Raw genomic sequence first — 12,500 nt, 5'->3', positions numbered from 1 at the left:
TCTGCTATTTTCAAATGCCCAAAATGTATTCTGGGTCTATAAGGTTAGGCCCATTTTCTCTTTAAATAGTAGCTACTTTGATGAAACCAATCAAAAGGATTGTGCATGTATGACGAACAATGATGTCGAACGAATCTTTTGTCCATGCATGAAAGAAAAGCCCCTTTATTATTATCCTATCGTTAGATAAGATGTGATTCATTACCAGTTTGTGCATGTTAAAAAGTCCTATATGCAGCTCAATTCTACCTTACACCAACATCATATTAATAATTATAATAAATATATTCTGATTATGCCGTTCTAAAAACAGGCCTATATTGTTGAAATGAACAATGTCGAGGGGCCGAGGGCCTTCCCTATCTCAAAGTTTAATAGCCCAAAACTTAGTCTCCAATAAAAGTGTATAAAATGTAGGCCTACTCCACTATAAAGTATAATAGGCCTATATGCCGCAGATATTACTAAACCATTATTTTGTTATCGGCAACTCTCCAGTTTTCTGAAAATTCCTCTTTCTTTTGCCATTTCTGTAGCACTTTCTTTTCTTTATTTTATGATTCACAGCTATTTTACATTGTAGCTTAATTTCTACCAAACCCTAACAGGAGAATTGACCTAAAGCCTTTATGTCATAATTATGATGGGACATTTGGGCTAAAATTCACGTTCCAAGATAATTAGGAACATAATAGGCTAATAATAGGCTAATAATACTAATAATAAAAATAATAATTATGACAATAAGCATATTATAATGATGATGATAATAATAATAATAATAAATGTAGGCCTACATCCTATCATGGTAATTTCTTTGAGCAAAATGTAAACGTTAACACGTCAGTAAGGCCTATACCGTTATTAGGCCTATTTATTAATTAATTATTATTATTATTTATTAATTATTTTAACCTTTACTCGGAGAAATTGTAGTCTTTTTGCACAATTTCTAGACGTAAAATATTACATTCATTCTCAACTTTCATCCTAAAGCCCACGCATGAGATTATAGAAGAGAAACGCTTGCCAAACTCTGTGCACTTTATTGTTGGAATAAACGCTTTATCACCATAAAACTGATCACATATTGAATTGCTCTAAAGATCATCAATGTGTTAAGATGACCCTGAAGTTGAGACAGATGCTCTAAGTGTAGAAATATAGCCAAATGTTTCCGATATTGAATATTGAATTATTTTTGTTTTAATTCAGTAGGCTACTAAATGAACTCAAAAGTTTCCCACCACCTTTCTGAGAGCAGAAGATGAGATATAAGTGACATAAGTGATCCTTTGGTGACAAACATGGTCACCCATGTTATTATCAAAAATACAAAGTTTCTCCGCAGGCTGTCACATACGCGACGAATATATCAAATACTGGCACTTATTCACATAACAGGTCTCGGATGGTAGCCTAGAGATCACTGGTTCTCAAAGTGGATTCCAGGGACTCTCGGGGTTCCTTTTAGGGGGGTCTAAATTGACCCTTGCAAGTCTGTAACTCTGACAGTGTACAAATGGAACCAAATGGACCCGTCCATTTGGTTCCAGTTGTACACTGTCAGAGTTAATGGGAGAACTTGAAATGTAAAAGTTTGAGAACCATTGGCCTAGATCAATGAAACTCACATTTTCGCTATGCAATAATTACAGGGGTAAAAAAAAAGAACCTATATAGGTCCTACTCACTGTCTATTCGTTCTCTGTACTTCGTGTTGCTGGTGAATAATCTCTGTCCATTGATCAAAAGTAGTGAATCCAGGGCTGAAGCCTGAAGGTGTCCTGCTGCCTGAAACGTCTGAAATGTAGAAAGGATCCGTTTTCCTCCTGTGTGTGGATCTCCTTTTAGTGAGAGGAGAGAGAGAGAGAGAGCAGCAGGTCGGAGAGGATCCAGTAACGTGACTGTCTCTGTTCGTTTGACTGTAGCGAGTGAGTGGTAGACAGACAGCGAGAGAGAGAGAGAGAGGGCAGAGAGAGGGAGGGAGAGAGCGAGAGAGAGAGAGAGAGAGAGAGAGAGAGAGAGAGAGAGAGAGAGAGAGAGAGAGAGAGAGAGAGAGAGAGAGAGAGAGAGAGAGAGAGAGAGAGAGAGAGAGAGAGAGCGCACATTGGGTTTGACTGGGTCAAGTGGGCATGCTTGGGTTATTTACCCGCCTCCTTGTCTGTCTGTCTGTCTGTGCATTTTTATAAACGACAACATCTGCACTGTGTGCAGCGTTGCCAGGTTTTGTGAGAGAAATAGGCAACCAGCAGGTCTATGAAAACAAGATCAAAAGAAGCGGCTACGTGAGAACTTTAAACCTTTTTAGGTTTGAAAATAGCCGATCTACTTGTGAGCTTGTAGATCTGCTATTTTTGAAACATTTTAATGACACAAATGTTGTATGGGGGTCCCTGGCATAACATATTTTCTGATGGGGGTCTTCAGACAAATACATATTAATTTGGGGGTCTTTGACATGAAAATGTTTGAGAATCACTGGTTTAAGCAACTACTATACATACACTTTAGAAACAAGCTCCAAAACCGCAACCCGGCCGCAACTAACCAATATTTACAAGCAACTTTACAGAAAAACAAGCCCAAAGCCGCTTATAATAAGCCGACATGGCAACACTAGGGAACGAGGGAACGAGGTTATGGGACTGGACTGGATGGCTAAAGAGTATGCACCCCATAGCCCGGAGGTACAGTTGCGCTGTGATTGGCTGAGAGACAATATTCACCACAAGTGGCTTTTATTCTTTATTCTACTACATGAAATGTTTGTTTGAAGTCTAGATGAAATAAGCAAGTATCTAAGATATGAGGTAGTCCCCCCCACCCCCCAATATACACACAGACACCACCGAATCGCCTGTTATTGAATGATGAAACCTTCATGAAGGTTGAACGTTTTCTTGCCTGTCAACCAACTGTCAAGATTCGCAATAAGCCCTTCCCCCCAGGATATGGGATCTAAACAGACGCTAAACTGCTCCTCTCCAACACACACGCACGCACGCACGCACGCACGCACACACACACACACACACACACACACACACACACACACACACACACACCACACACACACACACACACACACACACACACACACACACACACACACACACACACGCGCACACACACACCCACACACAGACGCGCACTGGTGACTAGGCCAGTCTAATATTGAGCTGGAGAAAAAGTTAAGGTCAGCCTTCAATATATCCATTCCATATATAAATTAAACAAATCCGTTGTGTTTATTATTATTTTTTTAATATTATTTGAGATGTTGTAATGTAGAGGCAACGCGGTCATGACTTTAACACACGCAAACACGCACCCATAGGCCGTGTAACACACATGCATATTGCATAAACAACAGCACAAAAGACAAAGACTACTTTTAAATTCTACTATGTATTTTGTAGCTTTATTGCATGCAAAAAAGCTTGCGCACCACAGCATCATCTATTATGAATTCACCATGGCAATTGGCCTTTAAGAACGAATTAGGTAGTTGTGCAGTTACTTTTGGTACTTTAAGTATTATTTAATGCCAATAAACTTTAACTCAAGACATTTTTTAATACTGGACTTTTACTTGTAACAGACTATTTTACATTGTAGTGATACATTTACTTTCACTTAAGTAAAAAAAAAAACTTTTCCCACCATGCTGCTCATTAAAGAAAATGGATGATAATTTATTTCTCGGGTATAGGCCTATAGAAAACCTGGTCAATATATTAATCGAAAGGCCGTTTTACTCGATTGTAACCTCTCAAAACTTATAGGCCTATTGTTCCCACACCCCGCAAAAAAAGCTTTGCCAAAAATGTCTCCTCAGTGCTGCAGACTAGAGGTCAGGTTATTTGATGTTTATGGGAAAAGCAAATCCAACTGTCCTTGTGAATGAATAAAAACACTTTTATATGGGATAGGCTAACCCTAGTAGTAATTTAAGGCCTACATACAGTCACATGTGTAGGGCCATAAACTCGGCCATTAAATGCTGTGCAGTTTGTGAGACAAAGTAGGCTATAGGTCCATAAATATTACATTTTAAAACATCAGCAGAAAATCCTTGCTAAAGAATAAGGAAACTATTTTAGCCAATACGACTTTTGAGCTACTTCAAGTTTGTTCACCTCTAGACCAAAATATAACCTTTTGATTACAAAGGCCTATTCAAGAAATTGACCGTGTGCGTGTGTGCGTGTGTGTGTGCGTGTGTGTGTGTGTGTGTGTGTGTGTGTGTGTGTGTGTGTGTGTGTGTGTGTGTGTGTGTGTGTGTGTGTGTGTGTGTGTGTGTTTGTGTGTGTGTTTGTTTAATTTAGGCTTCATTATGGCACCGCTATTATGAACCCAATGTAAAACTGAAATGATATTCATAAATCTTCAGTTGTTCTCATAGTAAAAGGAATATCGATCGCACGCATCACAGGGAAGCTTGGGCTATCAAAATGTCTTGATTGCTCTAACAAGAGACTGCCTAGGCCAGTGGTGGGAAAAGTACTCACACTTTTTTACTTAAGTAAAAGTATCAATACTGTAATGTAGAAATACTCTGTTACAAGTAAAAGTCCGGAATTAAAAATGTAGCTTGAGTAAAAGTACAAAAGTATTGGTATCAAATACACTTAAAGTAGCAGGCTATCATTAAGCAGAAAAAAATACCTCAAAATTGTACTTGAGTAAATGTACTTAGTTACTTTACACCACTGTAAATGTTCTTAATATTTATGTCGGCATGTATCTTATTAAGCAGAGAAAGCATGCAATCCATAATCCAAAACGCACCCGTCCCCATAAATGCGGTGCCAAGGAGAAAATGAGCGGATTAAACTTCTGCGAAAACATATAAAGATCCAGCATCATTCATGCAGTATAGCAAAAAACACCAAGTTAATGTCTTATCTGTTTTACGGGAGGAATTAAGTGTGGACTTCGACCCTCTGCAGGCACATTGTTTTGACCGTTATTATATGTATGTATCCATGAAAGATTTGCTGAGTGAGCATGCGATTCTTTAAAGGAGTAGTTCACCCCAAAAAATGACTTATTTTCTATCAATTAGGCTACATACCCCATGAAGCCTTGAATTTATGGCGATTTTTTAGTTTTTGTCGCATTCCTGAGACAATAATTTCCCCAAACATTGGGTCGCAGGTCCGTTTTTATGGGTCGCGGGTAAATATAGGCTACCCTTTATTATTTTCATTTCCTACATACAAAAATAAAAAATAAAAAATATTTTTTTCCATGAATTTATACATTTTTTTCCCAAAAATAATTTCATAAATAAATGCCAAAAATCTAATACATTCGAAAACAAATGTTTAAGAAGTAGTGAAAATAGCCAATCTACAAGCTCGCAACACAACATGCAGTGATGCCACCCATGCTTGTGAGCTTGTAGATCTGCTATTTTCACTAGTTTGGGTCACAGGAAGACATGAGCTAAAAAGTTTGGGAACCACTGACTGGTCTAGCCTACCTAGTAGACCACCTACACATTGGATCATAAATAGCACAGGCTATTATGTGAAACGAATATAGGTCTCTGACTCCTATCACATCATGTGCAACACCTTAGTTGGTACCACAATAGGCTATTTAAAATCAGGCTAAAGAGGCCTACAGAGACTGCTCTTTACAATACCACAATGTATATACTCTGTCTGTTACAAGTAGAAGTCTGTATTCACTTAAGTATTCATACTTGAGTAAAAGTCCTACAAAAGTATCGGCATCAAAATATACTTAAAGTATACCAAAAGTAAAAGTACTCATTGTGTAGAATGTCCCATTTTCAAAATGTGTGATTGAAGATAGCCGATCTACAAGCTCACAATGCTTCGCATCAAGGCCGAAATATATATATAAAGTGGTTAGTGTGATTTGTAATGATAATCAAAATCTACAAAGTAACTAGTAGTGGAGTAAAAGTACAATATTTTCCTCTGAGATGTAGTGGAGTAGAAGTAAAAGTACTGACAATTTTAAGATTGTACTTGAGTACAGTACTTAGTTATACTTTACACCACTGATATACGATACAACTGAGTATTTTGTCCTCCGTGGTGGGAGTGGAGCCTGGCCTGGGTTTCGGCGACCACTTGCTCAGCACTTTACCACTTCTTCTAGGAAGAATAGTCAGTCACCTATCATTACCTTTATACTGCATTATACCTGCCAACCTCAGACCGGGGGGGGGGGGGGGGGGGGCTCTTGACCACGCTGGGGGTCCCCCCCATGAATTTTTTAACAGAGTAGATGTAATTTCCAGTATTCTGGTGGATTTTGGGAGTTTGACACTTTTATCAGGCTTTACTTACATAGGATCCATTAAAAAGTTAAAAGTAGCAATAAAAGAGCCACTTTGAGAACCAATGCTTAACGCTTTTTGAAAGTCCTGGAAAAAAAAACAAGACTCGCGCAACAAAAATCGGCAAGACACACCATCGCCAGTTCACTTCCCGTCTCGCGTAGATCTGCATGAAGTGGGCGGACGCCTTTTTAGGAGACCGGAAGCAGGTTGGCGTCCGCCCACTTCACGCAGATAGCTACGCGAGACGCAAGACTATGCAGATACGGGAAGTAAACCGGAGATGGTGTGTCTTGCCAAATTATGTTGCGCGAGTCTTGTTTTTTTTTGTCGATCTGCTGTTTTTGCTATTTTAGAATGTTTATGCTGAAAAGTAACAGTTTTGGCCATAATGAGGTTTCCGCCCGACAGACAATATATTAATATTTATATTGTACATGCAAAATTGCTGCTATACGAAAACGTATTGTTACTGCACTGTTACTTATTTTTATTTTCATTTGTAATAAAATGTCACTGACATCACAAGCTATTCTTTTCATTTTACGTATGGTCCAGTATATTATGAATTCATATCAGTCACTGTATTCCAGTGGGGCAAGGCAGCCTACTGTAAGTCTTAAACAAAATATATAAAACATAACCCTAACCCAGTGGGATAAAATCAATATGGTAACGTCTTATGCAAATGAGCCATGCGGTCGAATGTAAACAAATCGCTAGTGCAGTCTGGATCTGTCATGACCATCATGGATGAACTTCAACCTGGTGTTTGCACTTTCTCCATTTTTGACCCGTTCATCTACATAAACGTTTGGATTTCAAATATAACGTTTTTGACTCTGGCAAGGGTGAGAGTTGAACTTGTATCCTTCTGCTTGTCATGCAGCTGCTCTATCCATTGAGCTAAGGCTGGCACTTCAAGCAACATGGTGGTTCTCAAAAATTTTCATGTGAAGGACCCGCAAATTGATTGAATTTGGCTGCATACCCCAATCTGAAATGTAGTGCCTATAGGGCTCCCATAAGAAAGATTTGTATTTAAAACTTATTACAATTAATTCAAAATTTGTCAAGATTCTTTAAATATCATGGATAACTTGAAACAACTGGGAATCAAACCTGTGACCTCTTGGTACCCAGACTGGCTCTCAACCCAGTGAGCCACCATATATGTTGGGTTCTGAAAGCACAATGGATAATGACACAAAAGCCAGAGCTTTAAAAACAAAGTATTCCAGTTTAGTCAAGATGTTGGGGAGACTTTGACAGGGCCAGGATTCAAACCTGCACCCTTCTGTTTCCGGGGTGGCCTCTTACCCAGTGAGCCACTGTGCTTAGCCAAATATTCCGAATTATTAAATAAAAAGCATTTTAATCCGATTGGTGGCCATTTCCCCCGTACATTATGCTTTCAACTACGTGACCCTATCGGCTGGGAGATGTATTGCACTCTGATACATTATAACTCTATGAGAGAATGGCCACCGATCGGATATTTTAATCCAATCGGTGGCTTTTAGTTTTTATTGAACAATACGGGTACTTATTGAGGGCCCGTACATTGTTGTAACATCCGTGGCCATGGGGTAAACACGTTATATTTGAAATTTGAACGTTTACTGCCTCCACATTCTCTCTCTCTTCCTGTCTCCACTGTCCGCTGTGTGGTCAGGGGCCACAGCTCACCAGCCAGAGAAGAGAGTGTGTGTGTGTGTGTGTGTGTGTGTGTGTGTGTGTGTGTGTGTGTGTGTGTGTGCATGACACGCATGCACGGCGCGCGGGCGTGCGTGTGTGTGTATACATTGCCCACTTGTCTGCCCTGCATCAGGCTAAGTACCTCTGACAGCCAACCACAAGCTGGTAACCCATGAGCAAGGTGTGTAGGTGTGTGTGTGTGTGTGTGTGTGTGTGTGTGTGTGTGTGTGTGTGTGTGTGTGTGTGTGTGTGTGTGTGTGTGTGCGCGTGCGTGCGCGTGTGTCCGTTTCACCCTTAAAGAGTGCTTTCACAAGGATCCAATGAAAACAAGCCTGCTCTTATTACCTGCAGAATGTAAATACTGATTCATATGATTTTCTTCCTGCATAATAGGCTACATGTAGTTTAAAACAGATCTAAGTTGCTATTTGTTTTTATTGCATTTCTGTTTGAGCAGAGGAAAAGCAGTGACAGTAGTCATGATTTGATTTGAAAGAAAATGGCATTATTAGGAACACAAATGTAAATACTGTAGGTCTATTCATTGAACAATGGTAGACAGTTTCACATAAATGATTCATCAACTAACCCATGACTCAAAACCTTTCGCTGCTCAAACTACTGTATATACTGTCTGAGTGTGCATTATACACCCATAAGAATTGTGTGCAGATTTCTTGACTATGTATTTTAACATTGCAGAATTCTTAAACTCATATGTAATTTGTGTAGAAAATAATTGATGCAACAGTTGCAACTACAGTATTTATTTTGTCAGAGAGTTTAAAAGGCCCTAACTCTAAAGATGAAGACTCCATTTTTACTGTGGAAATGCTGCCACCATGTGGTGGTTGAGGGAACAAAATTAAATGCAGATGTTGAGCAGGTAAAATGTATGCATAGAAGACCACACACACACACACAGGTCTCACACACGGCCAAGATAGTTCACTCTCAATGAGCTGAGAGTCTGAGACAGTACGCAATACTGTGAGCACTGTCCATGACTTGCTTCCAGTTTATGTGAATGTTGTAAATACATCCCTTTGCACAATTGTTTTTATTTCACATTCAAAATGTACAAACATTGGCTAGAAATGTATTTGAAAATACATTATGGGCCCTATAGGAAGACTTTTCACAAATATGAGTTGATATATCCCACCCTCACACAATGTAAAACCCATGACTCTATTAGTAATTGGATCTACTATTAGCTGGTCAGAATGATTGGTTGCCTACACAAGTTTGCTTGATTGGCAGCTGCTGTGCTGCTTTCCCATTGGACGAACCTGCAGATTTTTGGCCTAGCTCTGCACTGCTATTGATCATTGGAGTGTGCTGGTGGCTGGTGGAGCTGAGTTGGCTGTTTTGCCCTCCCAGTGCACTGGAAGGCAACTCGCCAACTACCCGCTTGGCACAGGTCTGTGGTGCCACCATCCCGGTTCTGCTTTAGCTGTGTGTGTGTGTGTGTGTGTGTGTGTGTGTGTGTGTGTGTGTGTGTGTGTGTGTGTGTGTGTGTGCGTGTGCGTGTGCGTGTGTGTGTGTCTCTCATACCCCTACGGTGGTCCTGTATCATCTACACAAATCTTACCACAGAGAGGTACATAAAATGTGCTTTGATCTGCCACAGTGTGCACAAAAGTGTGTATTTGTGGAGTGTGTTTGCGTAGGCTTGTTGTGTGTGTACAGTGTGTATATGTTTACAGTCACAGTGTGGGCCTGTTCTAAACAGTGGTCAATAGGTGGTCCTTTATGTGGCGTAATCCCACTGTGCCTTTCTGGAAAATGTGAATAGCGATGGAATCACTGACTCAAATTTTGGATCTCATTTTCATGACAAAGCAATTGTCCAGGTTGATAGTGGAGCTCGCCGGTCGGGTATAAAAGGGGTCTCAGCCTAGTGTCACCTCACATGCACACACACATACACACACAACACACACACACACTCACACACCCGGGGCAAGACAAGCTGGGCAGATTACAACGATATCCAAGATGGGCAGGGTGAGTGGCAGTGTCCTTGATATATACACATATTTATACATAATTATACACGTAAATATACAGGTACTGTACATACAGTTACTATAGCAGATGACATATTTTTTATGTTGTCTATTGTATCACTTTAGTTACATTCTAGTGTATGAAAGATTCTAGTGTATGTACCATTTTTTTCTACTTAGTCTGTGTCTCATAGGAGGGCTCTGGACACTTCAGAAACCCACCTGCTTAAACGTTGAATGTGTGTGTGTGGGCGGGGGGTTCGTTCACGTTGCCTTTTTTTAGATAATCTTCTACGAGGACAAGAACTACCAGGGCCGCAGGTATGAGTGCGACAGCGACTGCACTGACTTCCATTCTTACCTGAGTCGCTGCAACTCCATCCGCGTGGAGAACGGATCCTGGGTGGTCTACGAGAGACCCAACTACATGGGTTACCAGTACGTCCTGACCAGGGGAGAGTTCCCCGAGTACCAGCGCTGGATGGGCCTCAACGACAGACTCAGCTCCTGCAAGATCATCCACGTTGTAAGTCTCCATTAGACAAAACAGTGTTAAAACTAGAGAGAAATTAATTAATTTGCTGAGAGAAATTAATGCTTGCCTTTTTTGATGCCTAGAATGTTAATGGCCCCCCTCTTTACCAAAGTAAGAGTGGTTACAATCTGCATAAAATGTAACAGCCTATTTATAGACATAGTCATTCATCATTACCAGTGCCTTCTGTCGTGAAGAGCATCATTTATTTTGTAATGTAATATTTTTTTTAATGCACCTAAATTTGTCACAGAACAAAATCTACAAGCCCCCCTTTTTGTAGAACGTTTTTAAAGCCAGACCCCCTTGTAAATCAATGGTTTAAAGTCCACCTTTTCATGATTCTTAAAAAAGTGGATCCCCCCCACCTTTGAGGCCCAATCCTGGCATGCATCTATAGTGAGGTTGAGTGCCCCCTGCTCTCCGTACAATGTCAATGTTCTATCCACCTTCATCATCACAGCTCACCCTTCGTTGTGCGACACTGTCGTACTCTACAATGAAGTATAAAACAGGTTTAATGATCGGTCGTCACCGCTACCCTGTGGTAAAGCAATAACTTTTTACCGCCATACTTGACAACAATGTTTGTGAGTTAGATTCCTAACCCCTCTTTCCCACCCCATCCTCCCTTCTTTCCTCTTCCTGACTGACCCGTCCACCTCCAGGCTAGCGGAACTCAAGCGAAGATCCAGATCTTCGCTAAAGGCGACTTTGCCGGCCAGGCTTTCGAGGCCACCGAGGAGTGTCCCTCGGTGCTGGAGAAGTTCCACTGGCGGGAGATCCACTCTTGCAAGGTGCTGGGGGGCTGCTGGGTCTTCTACGAACACCCCAACTACAAGGGGCGTCAGTACCTGCTAGAGAAGGGCGAGTACCGCAAGGCCGTGGAGTGGGGTGCAGTCTGCCCCAACGTGCAGTCTTTCAAGAGGCTGACAGAGTAGCCGGCTCGCCGGCCATCGTTCCTGCTCCTGCATCCATCCATCCAGCCAGCCTCTCCCACATTGTCACCTCATCGTATGACGTACAGACGCCTGGGAGATCCAGAAACGGCCAAATACACTGATCCAATAAAAAAAGCAAGCAGTTACATAATTTTGCATGTGGTCATGTATTTCAGACTCAGCCATAACCATATAAGGAGTTCCCGATGCAGCTACGCCCAAACAGAGTGTGTTGTCTAACCTCAATGTGTCATCAGCTATGCCCATATGGTCATGTGCATCTATGGGGCCGACTGACTTGAAACTCTGTATATGGGCACAAAAGGGATACAGACAGACGGGGTACTCTGACAAAGCACCCAACACTATGACTCGATATATGTGAGGGCCACGTAGCGGCCCGAACCTCTAGTAGGCAAAAATGCCCCCCCTCCTCCTCCCCCCCCCAAAAACATAAGAAACTAGAAAATGTGCTCCTCGGAGCACAGGTCTCCGTCCGGACCTGTTCCTGATTAATCCTGTCTTACCTATTTATATTACATATTGTCACGTGTCACTTGACCAATGTTAGCTTGGCTGATGGAAGCTCACTTAAAAAAATATAAATGATTTTTTGAAGTGCGTCACCTATTTATAGGTTTCTATGTCATCATGCGTCTCGCTAGCCAATCAGAGACAACAATATTGTCACGTGTCACGCGAAGCTTGACCAATGTTAGCTTGGCTGAGACGGGGGGGACACACGGAAGGACAAGAACGAAAACATACTCTCCACCTCTGGCGGAGACAATAAATTAAGTTCAGTACATTTCCAAAAAATTAAAACATTAAATCCAAATTAAAAAAGCAAGAATAACACATCAGTTCACTATTTGTCATACGAAGAAGTACATAGAGGCTTGAGTGGTTAAAAAAGAGCAGAAGGTACAAGCAAAACACAATTGAAGGCCAACTATAAAACATACTCCATTCTTTATTGTTGTATTCATCAT

At 41.0% G+C, this 12,500-nt stretch overlaps 2 protein-coding genes across 3 annotated transcripts in view; one reads left to right on the top strand and one right to left on the bottom strand.

The window, feature by feature from the left end:
* The window catches only part of LOC308080802 (DNA-binding protein SATB2-like), a 38,587-nt gene extending 36,669 nt beyond the window's left edge, over positions 1-1,918 (bottom strand). For both annotated transcript variants that reach the window (XM_080422807.1, XM_080422808.1), the window contains exon 1: positions 1,695-1,918. The gene's annotated coding sequence lies outside the window, so the exon portion shown is untranslated. The remainder of the gene's footprint in view (positions 1-1,694) is intronic.
* Positions 1,919-2,642: 724 nt separating this feature from the next.
* LOC308080525 (gamma-crystallin S-like) lies at positions 2,643-11,508 on the top strand (the record flags this gene model as incomplete). Its single annotated transcript, XM_080422421.1, has 4 exons — positions 2,643-2,690; positions 10,022-10,030; positions 10,316-10,558; positions 11,236-11,508. 4 exons carry the CDS (start codon positions 2,643-2,645, stop codon positions 11,506-11,508), a joined length of 573 nt encoding a protein of 190 aa, XP_080278547.1.
* Between the last annotated feature and the right edge of the window lie 992 nt (positions 11,509-12,500).

The sequence above is a fragment of the Gymnoscopelus braueri genome (genome assembly GCF_963280865.1).
Source record: "Gymnoscopelus braueri genome assembly, chromosome: 24".
Classification (NCBI taxonomy): Eukaryota; Metazoa; Chordata; class Actinopteri; order Myctophiformes; family Myctophidae; genus Gymnoscopelus; species Gymnoscopelus braueri.
Note: the sequence above shows the minus strand (reverse complement) of the source record. Positions and strands in the feature narration are given on the sequence as shown.